We start from the raw sequence: 12,682 nt of genomic DNA, 5'->3' as shown, positions 1-12,682 counted from the left end.
AAATATTTTAGAGTATTGAGCTAGATTTTGGCCCAAGAGGTTGTGAAGGGAGCCTTGGCCTGTTACAACGTTCTAGAATACCTACGTAATTAAGTGAGATTATATGGACTATTTACAAGCAAATATAATCGAAAAGTGCATTACAAGATATGTAGAAATGTGTGATTTTCACTTAAATTTATGCAAACATTTTCGGGGGGGCCTCGGAACCCCATTTTTGATTGGGGGTATTCCATACACCCCAGCAAGTCCGGCGTCACTGTCGCCCAGTGGAAATCACTTAAAATATGCTCTGGACTAGTATCATATCTTGAAACCATCAATATTCCTTGTAGTAATCAGTTTGGATTTAAAAGGGGTTGTAACACTTCAGATGCTCTCTTTGAGGTCTTGAATTACATAGCAAGTGCCGTTGATGGATCACAGTATGCGATTGGCATTTTCTGTGATTTGTCAAGGGCATTTGACTGTGTCAATCACAATATTTTATTGCACAAACTTCAGTTTTATGGAATTAGACAAAAAGCTTATGATTTGGTGGAGTCGTACTTGTTGGGTAGAAAACAAAAAGTTCAACTGAATTACTCTTAACTATTAAGGCTTCAAAAATGTCACTGAAGGTGTTTCCCAGGGTTCAATAATGGGTCCGTTGTTGTTTCTTATTTATGTTGATGACCTCTTGAAACAAAATCTTAAGTCAAAATTGGTAATGTATGCTGATGATACTACTGCAGTATTAAAAAATAAAAACCCTGATATTTTAGAAATTGAAATTAAAAATGATCTTGATCTTATGACTGAATGGTTTCTGGCCAATAATCTTAAACTTAACAGAAATAAAACATATTGTGTGAACTTCCATTCTAATAGCATAAAAAGTAGACAGATTGACTATAACCCGTTAGAAGACACATTAAGTAAAATTCAATCTTGCAACCTTTTAGGAATAAAATTAGACTCAACTCTAACATGGTCTGATCATATAAATCAATTGGAATCTAAGCTTAATGCAGCATTTCACGTTACTTTAGTGCTTTCAAAATTAATAGATGAAAAAAACTCAGATAATGGTATACTTTGCATATGTGGACTCTAACATTGGCTATGGTATTGAGTTCTGGGGAAATGCCACTGACAGTAAAAAAATATTTAAAATACAAAAGAGAATTATAAGAGTTATTGCACAAGTTAATCCAAGAACATCTTGTAGAAATTCATTTAAAAGAATGAAGATTTTACCTGTGCCCTCTTTGTATATATTCAACACTTTAATCTTTGTCAAAAAACATTTTTCTATTTATGAAGAAAAAAGAAGTAACTCCCAATACAGCTTTAGGCCCATGAGCTCTGTGTTGCAGTACCCCACACATAAATCTGCTGCTTATGAAAAGAGTACTTTTTATATGGGTCTCAAACTGTATAATAAGCTTCCTTTATCACTGAGAGAGGTAGAATCATTTAAAAAGTTCCTGTTACACTTACTGTCTTACCTGTTAGACAATTGTTGTTACAGAATTGAGGATTTTTTATTAGTCTGATTGTAGTAAACATAACTTATAGAAATTGATATAACTTATTTGTAAACTTTGATAACAACCTAACTTATTTTATACTTGTTTTTCAATACTGTTAATAATTTATTCTATTATGTTTATTACTATATTTATTATTATGTTGCTTTTATTCTATACTATTATTATATTTTGACAATTTACCTGCCTGCGTGCAGAAGCACTCCTTAGGCGTTATGTGATGTATTTTAATAAATAAATCACTGACTATGTATCAATACCAATTAATTATATCAAAATGGATACAAAATGTACTTATTAGTATCTGAATCTGAAAACATGTGCTCAAGAACAGGAAATGACAAAACATAAAATAAAATGTAACGGCTTGTACGACCCACTAAGAGTAGGTAATTATAACACTAATACAATAAATAATATATAGTTACTTACTTACTAGGTTGTTAGACACAAAACACTTGGAATCAGAGAGAATACGGATGAGTTTTTTTCCAAAATGCGGACAAATTGAATTTTGGTTGAACTAAGACGTGAAATTTTGGGAGCGGTATGTATAAGTTGGTGAGGATGAAACGAGTTTTTCCTAACTTAATTTAATTCCAAACGCGTGGCAATTATATCCCTGCGGGATATAGGCTTTAGGGTTTGTTGAAAATTAAATTTTTGCCAACTAACACAGCAAACTACAAATTGATTTGCACGACTCCACTTAACAACTCACCCCACGCATAGGATGGTTGGAGACACACTGGTCACTGAGACAGACCCTTGGCTAGAAGCTTTCCCCACCACGTCGTAGGGCCGTTGGGTAAGTCGCCTATGTCTAATCAGCTGAAAACTTCGGAAAAGTTTCGGTTTCGAGATTCGATCACAAAGTTTCAAGATTCAAAAGTTTCGAAATTGAAGATTTTGGCAGTTTTATTTTTGAAACTACTGACATTTTTTTGTGCCGTTGTTATTGTTTTTTAGCCTTAAATTTATTTTTAAGTAAATTTTATTCTGAACTTCAAAAGGTATCTTAAATACTATAACTGGTACAATTCAGTTTCACATCAATATTTACTAAATGCAAAAACAAATATTGACCACTAAATGTTCTAATTAATTTAATATTCATGTTTATGTTGGTGTTAGAAGTTTAATTATTTGGTTTGTTAGTTATTGTTTATAAAAAATTATTTTTGGGATTTAAGATTATCAGTCACATTCACATATTTATGTTTTGTCATGGTCAGGAATTGATCTCTTTCAGTTTTGATTGCATACTTAACATTTTATGATTATGTGTATTTTTTGTAACCTTGACCTTTGTAACCAGCTAAGTAAAAAAGTTTCGCGTTTAGGTTTTGAGATTCGGGATTTGATTTTTTTAAAGTTTCGGTTTCGGTTTTGAGATTCAAAATTTCTGGTTTAGACCATCACTATTGCATCACATTCGGTACAAAAGAATGAAATTTAAATTTTGCTTGTCGCTTGTTTTGGGGGACACACCAAGCCTTAGTTGCAACCCAAACTTGAGCATAAATGGGGCCTAAGGTAAATATCAGGGGTATCCCTAGGGTTGGCAGCGCCCGGAGCAAACATGGTTGTGGCGCCCCCTCCCCACCAGTAATAATAGTCGCATTCACATATTTTAATCGATTTTATGTATAGATAATGAGAAAATAGTTATAAATGAACATAATATTTGTATTAGCAAGCCTATTCTTTAAATATAATAATCTTAAAATTTGGTTGTCCGGATGCAGATAAACTCCTAGGGAGGAATTTGGAAATCCATTAGCCTATGTCTTACTGGGATAATTATGAAGTACTTATTTAAGGACTGGTGGTCTTGGTTGTGTTACTTACTTTTTTAAAAGGTGAAAATCAATATGATTAGGCTCAATAATGGAGTGTATTTTAATATTTCATCAAGAATAATAGGCGAGCAGCATTAAACATTTTGGTTTATAAAATATTTCTTAGATAAGGGTAGGGACCTTAATAAAACACAACAATGAATCATAATAGGTAGTCTATAAATTGGAGAAAGTTTTACTGTTTAAAAAATACTTCTTACAACACAATTGAAATAAATAAAGATTATAAGGCGAAGTTAATAGCTGAGCAACCCTTCTGCATTCTTCTGTCATGATATCCTGAAACAAATAAACAATAACTCAAAATTGTTATCAGAACTAAATAGAGAAAGGGGTGTCTTGTTAGCTTGGTGGTTAATTTACGTCCTGGACTTTGCTGCAAGTGAAATTGAGATCGACTTAAAGGATCCTTGCACAAGGTGAGAGGATTCAACATAATTTTTCCATGGATATTGCACACACTTGCCCAGCACAGCACAAACCTGCTAACAGCAGGCTACTATTAAAATTAAAGTAAAGTAAAGTACTGTAGAACCAAATCAGATTACGCTCTTGTGTCCACCATAGCACTATAGAACACCAAAGAGCACTAAACGGTTTTCATAGTCTTTTATCAATTAAGAATTAAATGTATCCATTCAAATACATACAAATTATAACCCAGTGAATGATTGAAATACATGTCATGATGAAACCATACAGCGGTAGCCCAAGTACGGCTTCATCATATAAAATCATATGCTAGTTGGTCTGACCATACTGGGCAGGAGTAGAGTGGCCAGCTGTGCTGCGGTTAGCGTATATTCTGGCGCCGACCGCCAGGGGTAATGTGTAGTTACGGCGCACACCGCTGCAGCATCAAGCGCTAGCGACCGTTTCCATAACAACTTGGTAGTTGGGAGTAGTGTTGCCAACTTTGGAGGAATCCCCCAGAATTGGAGTTTATTGACTTATTTAATATTAAGCAATAAATTAATTTAAATGCCATATTTTATTGTATTTTTTTTTAAACATATATTTGTTATACTTTTGTAGTTTCATTACAATGATTCAAAGTTTTTCTTTATTAATCCATAATTTTAGGAAGTGGTTTATTGGAAGGTTTTGTTTTATATTTGCAAGGTCAAAGTTAAATTTAACCAGGATGTCTAGTAGTCGGGGAAAACGGGAAAGTCAGGTATTAGTATTGAATTTCAAAATGGTCTGGAAAAGTTGGGATTTAGTCTTTATTTTGATATCAAAGTCGGTAAATTTCATGATTTACCGCTACTCAATCGCGCTAGACAACGATCACGTTTCCGTGATGGCGCAAGACGATGATGTGTCTACACGACCGCGGGAGATGTTCTTAAACCGTGACTGTGCTAGACGACGTTTTTGTGACCACGGACCACGGGAAAAATGATCACGTCTTTTCTGCGATCCCGCAAGACGATTGTATATACGGCCGCTGAAGATGTTCACAATTTTGCCGCAATCGAGGACGACGATGACGTTTCGTGATCACGGCATTCAATGATGATGTCTACACAGCCGCGGTAGATGTTCATGATTTTGACGCGATTGCAGAAGACGACAATAGCGATTAGTAATCATTTCGTTTGCAAGAGTGGTAGTGCTGGTAACAGCTGGCGAGTAGTCGACGACGACACTGAATCGAATACCGATAACTGATATCGAATGGCAAAAAGCTCTAGCGGCAGATCGCAAAACCTTTCTTTGACAGTCTATATTTACTCTATTGTCTATGACTATAGTATTACTCATCTACCATAGCCATAATGTTCTACCACTTCACCCAAACAAAAGAAAAAAATTAATTATTAAAGATTCACAAAATATCACAAATTATTCGTGAAATTAAAAACATAAACATAACTGTAAACAGACAGTTATCATTGTGTATCACAGTTTTTTGTTGCTGCTTAGTTCAAATTAGCTGCTTTCATAAATGAAAAAAAAAAATAATAGTGCTGCATCCTGTTGGTAAATCTTATAACTTTTAATGCCTTTGCATATCATAGAACCAACCTTTTTAGTTGAAACAGCTGACTAAATTCTTTAATTCCATTTAAATATGAGTACTCATAAGGTTAACATGGGAAACTCTAGAGCCACTAAGGCGGAGCCCAAAAGGATTTTTGAGATACAAATATGCCTATACCTATGTTAATCGTGAATGTGAGCTATCATCATGCCAAATTTGAGCCCAATCCATCCAGTAATTAACACGTGATTGAACTTCAAACACACAAACGAACAAACAAACACACTTTTTCACATTTATAACAATAGTAAGATAGTAGCCTTTCTCATTTCACATGATCTGACAAGCACGGTGTCTCATCAAACTAGTATGATCGTTTTTGTTCAAGCTCCTACATATGAGCAATCGATGTATCTAAGGTTTAATGGGTGTTGGGGAAAAATAACTAATTTAATTCTGTGCTGGTATTAACATTTTTTTACCACAAAAAGATGTGAAACTACTTTATTGTTACCAGTTGTGTGGGGGCAATAAACTATAAACAAATAACTTGATCTTTCCACATATTTAGACTGGTGTAGTTGTACAGCGTAAGTCTCCGGTTCCGAAGATAACGGATTCACATCCTGGAAATCACCATGACAATTTGATAGATGGCCACCCTGTGCGTTGCTCCTCATGAACGTTGGTGCGGCCATCTTTAAATGCCCTTACCCACCTGCGTAGGTACCATTCCGCCACTCATAATTTTCTCCCCATACACTTCACTAATCTGTCAATGAATTTAAATGGCTTTCACACCTTTAGCACTTAAAAATCTAATTACCGGTACAGCGCAAACTTCACAGGCGACGGCAGTCTCAATTGGCGGCACCGTTTTGAATGCTCTAAACCGGATGTAAACACAGCCGATTTGTGGCGAATTTCCAGCGCAGGCTTGCCAATACATCCACATACACAGCACAAATGTCCAAAATGCCAATCGCAGCACTGAAACGGAGAAATTTAAAAACAGTACTTACTTAAATAACATGCCTTGTATTATTCTGTCACCATAGGTAACTCTGAAACTTGAACAGTGCTGTAAGTTGATTAAAGTGTATTTTTTTCCAAATATAAAAACTTAACCGCCACAGCACATCATAAGTTAACACGATGACTGCTGAAAACAACGTACAGGCGCTCCCCAGTGGCGGGCGAAGCCCCGGCACGCAACCGAATCAGCGAACGCAATTGGCATTCAAATATTTCAGTCTGACGAATCACAAAAGAGCAGTGGTGACTGTGCTGCGTTACCCCGAGAGTGGATGTAGTTCACTGAAACACCCAAAGGTAGCAGCACTGCACGGATCCGTATCCAGTGTCTTTGTAATGTGGGTTGAAGAGAAAAAATCCCCGAAACCGGGACAAAAGCATTACCAGACAGGATTTTACGGGAAATTTTAGTACCAACCTACACCAAAGTAAAGCTCGCATTCTAAGCTGGCAGGCTGGCAACGATTATAACGTCTCCGTCTGAGGCTAAGCTCACACTGACTCAATATATTTCTGTTGGTCTGGTGCCGACTTTTGTCGGCGCGCGCCACATTGAAGTGCTAGCGACGCCGACTAGAGTCGGCGTTAGCAGTCAACGTGTTAATGTTAAACAAGGACTGAAAATGCGTTTTAATCATATTGATAACTAAGCCAAACTTACTTATCTTTATTGCTTTCGATTCTTTTCCAAGAAAATTTCTCTCCTTCTTATTTGGCCCCAAATAAGCAGACAACTTCATCAATATAGTGTACATGTGAAGTACTCTCATACATTAACACCAAACATTTGCAATGCTCCAAGCTTTACAAGAAAATTTACCTGGAACAAAAATAGGCAGTGTACATCATTCAGGCCTACTTCTTGTTAAAAGTAAAAACAGAATATAGAACTATAGCTCAAGGTAGGGCATATTTTCTTTGTACAAATATTTGGATTGGTAGATAAAAACTTAAAAACTCGAAGGCCACTGGTTCTCTCGGACCCAAGTGTCATTACCCAGGTGGAACTAATAGTGTGTTTTTTATTAAAACATTAATAGCTTAGTATAAAATAAAGCTTTCAAGTTTGATTTATAAAAATAAATATAGCCTATATATATATAAAGTTTAAAATATAAATTAAGCTTTTTGTTGGTCGCAAAACATAAACAAATAAAAAGTAGAAGGTAGCTTCAGCTTCTAATGTTATTCTTATGGGACAAATTTAAAAATGTATTTTGAGGGTTTTATAATTACTACTGAACGGAATCGTCTAAATTTTATGGTGTCTTTCCATTGGTGTCATAATTAAGATTCGTGCAATTTTTTAACACTATAGGTGCAACGGTTAGCTTTAGTTTTTTATGCGAACACTTCCACACACACACAGTTAAGCGGACAACTAATCCACGACTCCACTATACACAACACGATACATAGATGACATATTATTTTTTTTTAATTTCTTTAGAAAGGTCCTAGAGAATAATTGATAAATTTTGTGTTTTAAGGGTAAAAAATGAGAAAACCCCATTTTTTGGCCTAGGCCCCTTCTCTGCATAGAACTCATTAAAACCCGGTCCCATGGCCCGATCATGCTAGTTCGCGAACTCATTCAGATTTATCCCGCCTTACACCTTCAAACCGAATTTTCATTTGATTTTAGGTTATGAAAGAAACATAATACAAGGATATTTGCCTTTGCCAATTACAATCAATTGTAAGTATGGTGGGCTAATATTAAACAAGTTGACCCATAGGCCTACTTGCCTAATTTGTAATTTTATTCATGTACTCAGGTATGTGTCACAATTTCATTTTCTTAGGTAGCCTACATGTTTTTTTGCCATAAGTTAACTGCATGGTTTGCTGCCTTGTTTACTGTGTGAAATTAACCTAACTTAAGTTTTGTGACGTTGCCTATTGTAAGTTATTTTATAGACTACTAACTTAAATTTCCATTCATACTTGGCTTAAAATACCTAATATGTATCGTCGCCATTTCATTGAATAGTATTAACAGTATTGATGGTAGAATAAGTTAAAGGGTACAGTTTCTTAACTGGGCTACGCTAATTTTGTTGAAACTATCGATTCGATTAGTAAACCTACATGCGATTTTTTCACCATCAGCAAGTTTGGTTGGTTAAGTTAGGTTATGATAATTTAATTTTATAATAAACTTAGATAGGTATATTTTAAAATATCTATTATTAATCAATATTTTTAATTCAATACTGTAGTTCAATAAAATATATTAGGCCCTAACTTAAGTTAGCGTAGCCCAGTTAAGAAACTGTAGGCCTACCCAAGTTAAATCTCTTGGCTCAGTATTATCACGCTTACCATTTCTAAGGTTACACAAATGATACAAACTTGATAGCCTACTTATATCGAATATAGGCCTACTCGAATACTTAATACTCATTCAAATGAGTGTAGGACGTAAACTTAAGGGCTGCACTTTACTTTACGTCCTACACTCATTCGAATGAAAATATCGATCGATATATCGATTATTAAGTAGATAAGTTATATCATTTGGTTAGTTAGGTAAGGTTAACCTAACTTAACTAACCAAACGATATATCGAATGAAACAATCTAATAATCGATATTTTCATTCGAATGAGTGTAGGACGTAAAATAAAGTGCAGCCGTTGAATACATTCACTGATATTTTTATTAAGTTAATTGTTTAGGCCTGTCACAGGAAATCTGTAACTTGAGTCACAGCTACCTTAAGCTTAAGTAGGCTAGGCAACTGTACCTACTAACTTAACCTAATAACACTCAAGCAAATAATAGCCTACTGCATTTTGTTACTTTGAATAACAAGGCCTAGAATCAAGAATCAAGAAGTTTATTGGCCATTAAATACAATGTACAGGAATACATTAGCGTACAATAGGCTTCGTCAAATAGTTTTAATACAAAAAATCTTAAGTTTCTAGTCTAAGTCTGAAATGTACATTTAAGGTATTCTTCAATGCTATAAAATGCTTTTTGTTTCAGCCAGTTTGAGATAGTTTCTTTGAATTTTACAAGAGGTAGATTTCTTACAACTAATGGTAACTTGTTAAATAACAAAAATTGCTGGTAACTGTGACTTCTAAATGATTTGTGAAGGCGAATGTAAGGTGTTACAAGATTATGTTTGTTTCTCGTGCTGTGTTCATGTTGATTACATTGTTCACTAAAATTAACTATATTTTCCTTAACATAAACCAGATTACAAAAAATATACATACATGGTAACGTCATTATTTTAAGACTAATAAAACTATTATTATAGGAACAGGATTGGATTAAAACACAACTTACTGAATTTCAACACCTCAATAGTTTTGCGTTATGGAATTTTTTGATGTTTACAATTTATTAATAATTATTGTTCCTCTTCTTTATCTTCTGTCAACACCAGCCGGACTATTGACAAGATTCATTAATTTTCAATGCCGTTATCCTTCACTTCATATCTTTTAACTTCTCACTATAAATATTTCTTGCATTTTCATTGTCATATAGCATGTAATTGTTGCCATTTCTCGTATAAAAATGAAAAATCGTTTAAAACATTTAAATAAATAAATGTTTAGGTTATAAATTACGATATCGCAGTTGTCAGTACGGTCAATTACAATAATTATCGTATCCTACCATAAAATATCGTATATATGGTAGACCTGACTGAAGCGAGCAGCTGATGCCATTCCCACAATGCAACATTCTCTTCAATTATAAGCTATGCCCCAAAATCAGGATTATAAGGTATGACTCAAAATCAGGATTATAAGCTATAGAACAGAATCGGAATTATAAGCTGCGCCACTATTTGACCATTATAAGTTGTGAAACTGAAAATGTGTCATACCTTATAACGTTTTAGAGAAATTGTGGCATAGCTTATAATTTTTCGTGAAAGTGTGGCATAGCTTATAACTGATTATAAGCTATGCCACATTTTCAACATTATAAGCTATGGAACAAATTCACGATTATAAGCTATGACATTATAAGCTATGACACCCCACGAGTCTCAGCTGTTTGTTCTGAATTCTTTTCTATGTCACCCCCATCGATGTATAATGGCCACCCCAAGGCCACACTAAAAAAAACCACAGCTTTCTTTTCTTTCACCCTTCGGTGAGCGCTTTTTTCGCATCCTAGCTAATTTTTTGTATAACTGATAGTGACGTCACCATCATGCAAAAGTATCGACCTAAATATCGGATCGAGAATATACTCTGTTGTTGTAGAATTTCGTATCAATCAAGTACGGCAGTACGGACGGCCATCGAAAATCCACCATTGTTGAATGAATACCGTCGCTTACTAAAACCATAGATGAAGTAAAAACCACAGAATTTAGAACTTGCTAAAACGCTCATGTTATTGTTGCATTGCAGGACCGATTACCGAATATGCACGGTAGTACAGAAAATATACTTCGGTAGGCACGTGATACGTGACTACTGACGAGCTTGAGGCAATGATTAGCTTTTAGGAGGGGGCCAAAAGTGTGGCCAAAGATTTTAAAATAAAAAATGTGGTTGTATTTGCATGCGACCGTGTTAAACTTCTGATAATACTTCTCAGCCATGTAGACATCGTAATCGTCTCCCACGATTGCGGCAAAATGGTTATCATCTCCCGTCCCCGTGGTTGAGTGGAGATCATCATCGACTTCTGCAAATAAGGCAAAATTCTCTTATCCTATCCTGCGGTCGTGTGTGGGTAATAATTATCATCGTATTTGTACGACCGCGGTAAATTATTCTGATCATCCCTCGCGGCCGTGGAGTCATAGTTGTTTTTAATTTAAATTTTAAAATCTGCAAAATGCTGCAGATTCGTAGGTGACGCGATTGTTGCAGAAATCTGTAACGTACAGGTTGTTGTTACCTGTCCGCGCACACGGTCGAGTAAAAAGCCGGCCAGTCGCTTGTTGTTATCCACGAGTCAATGAACTTCAGTGTGAGTTGTGTTGTTTTCTTTGCTATTTTTCTTGTTTTATCAAAACTTTTAACAGCTAGACGTTCTATTAAAGAACACTGTCATCACACAAACAAGTGTACAGTTTATAAAACTATCCATTTCATTTAAAAGTCTCTAACTTATCGGATGGACCTTAATATTTACGTTGTCTTATTTTTTCTTTGATTTAATTAGAAGAGCACAGGTTAAATCAAAAACAAAGTCCATTTTAGGACAGCTTAACACACTCGTAAAAATCGCCACAAGTGCGTCTGGACATTATATTAATATTTGGTCAATTTTCCAATCAGCCAATCAAAAAATCGACCGTGTGCGCTTAGCCTTAGAGAAAGTACAGTTATGGCATAGAACATACACAAGACACACAATGTTTAGTTCCCTAGTACTTTACATGTGGCAGTTTTTTTAAGAATTAAAAAAATACTGCTCTCATCCTCTTTGTGTAAAGCCAATCTTATGCACAAATTAAGTGATTTTTCTCAATGTACAATTTTAATCAGAGAGTTAGATTTTAGAGTTGTACATAAATTCTATTGTTAAATAAATAAATTTCTATTGTTTAAACTGATTATGTCTATTGTAATTCTTGTGCATTCATTGACGATTAATAAACTTGTCTGTTGTTCACAAAATGGTTGTTGTCATTTGCCATGGCTGCTACCACCTACAGACACCATGACAGTAACAGTTTTCTCTCTTGTATGCATTGGAAGGGGACTTAATTTTGTGTTTTTACAGTCTTCCAAAGTAGCTAGCTTGCTGCTATTACATCATTCTAATGATCCGGCTTAGGGGCATGAGGTTGTACAGTACGTTTGGGGAAGCAAGGTAGGGAAAAGTGAAAAAAATCCTCCAGAAAAAGGGGAAGGGGCGCAATTATTTCTCTAGCCTATAAGCTGTTACTTGCTAGGGCTAGGAGGGGACAAAAATCCTAATTTTTTGCTCAGCAATGCACTTTATGACGGTGGGATGTAAATAAATCACATAAAAGATGACATGACGCTCGGGATGTAAATAAATCACATAAAAGATGACATGACGCTCGGGATGTAAATAAATCACATAAAAGATGACATGACGCTCGGGATGTAAATAAATCACATAAAAGATGACATGACGCTCGGGATGTAAATAAATCACATAAAAGATGACATGACGCTCGGGATGTAAATAAATCACATAAAAGATGACATGACGCTCGGGATGTAAATAAATCACATAAAAGATGACATGACGCTCGGGATGTAAATAAATCACATAAAAGATGACATGACGCTCGGGATGTAAATA

General features: G+C 35.1%; 1 protein-coding gene across 3 annotated transcripts; it reads right to left on the bottom strand.

Annotated features, from left to right (window-relative positions):
• Positions 1-3,532: 3,532 nt before the first annotated feature.
• On the bottom strand, positions 3,533-9,854 carry LOC128987278 (uncharacterized). 3 transcript variants are annotated; one of them, XR_008490222.1, is made up of 4 exons: positions 9,719-9,854; positions 7,078-7,236; positions 6,208-6,371; positions 3,533-3,673 (listed from the first exon to the last, which is right to left on the bottom strand). XR_008490222.1 is itself a non-coding variant. In XM_054408037.1 (3 exons), exons 1-3 carry the CDS (start codon positions 7,184-7,186, stop codon positions 3,551-3,553), a joined length of 396 nt encoding a protein of 131 aa, XP_054264012.1. In that variant the 5' UTR covers positions 7,187-7,479; the 3' UTR covers positions 3,533-3,550. The 3 variants fall into 3 exon arrangements, 1 of the variants encoding a protein (XP_054264012.1); XR_008490221.1 differs by lacking the exons at positions 6,208-6,371; positions 9,719-9,854 and adding an exon at positions 8,742-8,879; XM_054408037.1 differs by lacking the exon at positions 9,719-9,854 and having other exon boundaries at positions 7,078-7,479.
• Positions 9,855-12,682: the final 2,828 nt, after the last annotated feature.

Source organism: Macrosteles quadrilineatus, unplaced genomic scaffold (assembly GCF_028750875.1).
Source record: "Macrosteles quadrilineatus isolate MER2022 unplaced genomic scaffold, UCM_ALF_1.0 Scaffold_2__2_contigs__length_208266976, whole genome shotgun sequence".
Lineage (NCBI taxonomy): Eukaryota > Metazoa > Arthropoda > Insecta > Hemiptera > Cicadellidae > Macrosteles > Macrosteles quadrilineatus.
Note: the sequence above shows the minus strand (reverse complement) of the source record. Positions and strands in the feature narration are given on the sequence as shown.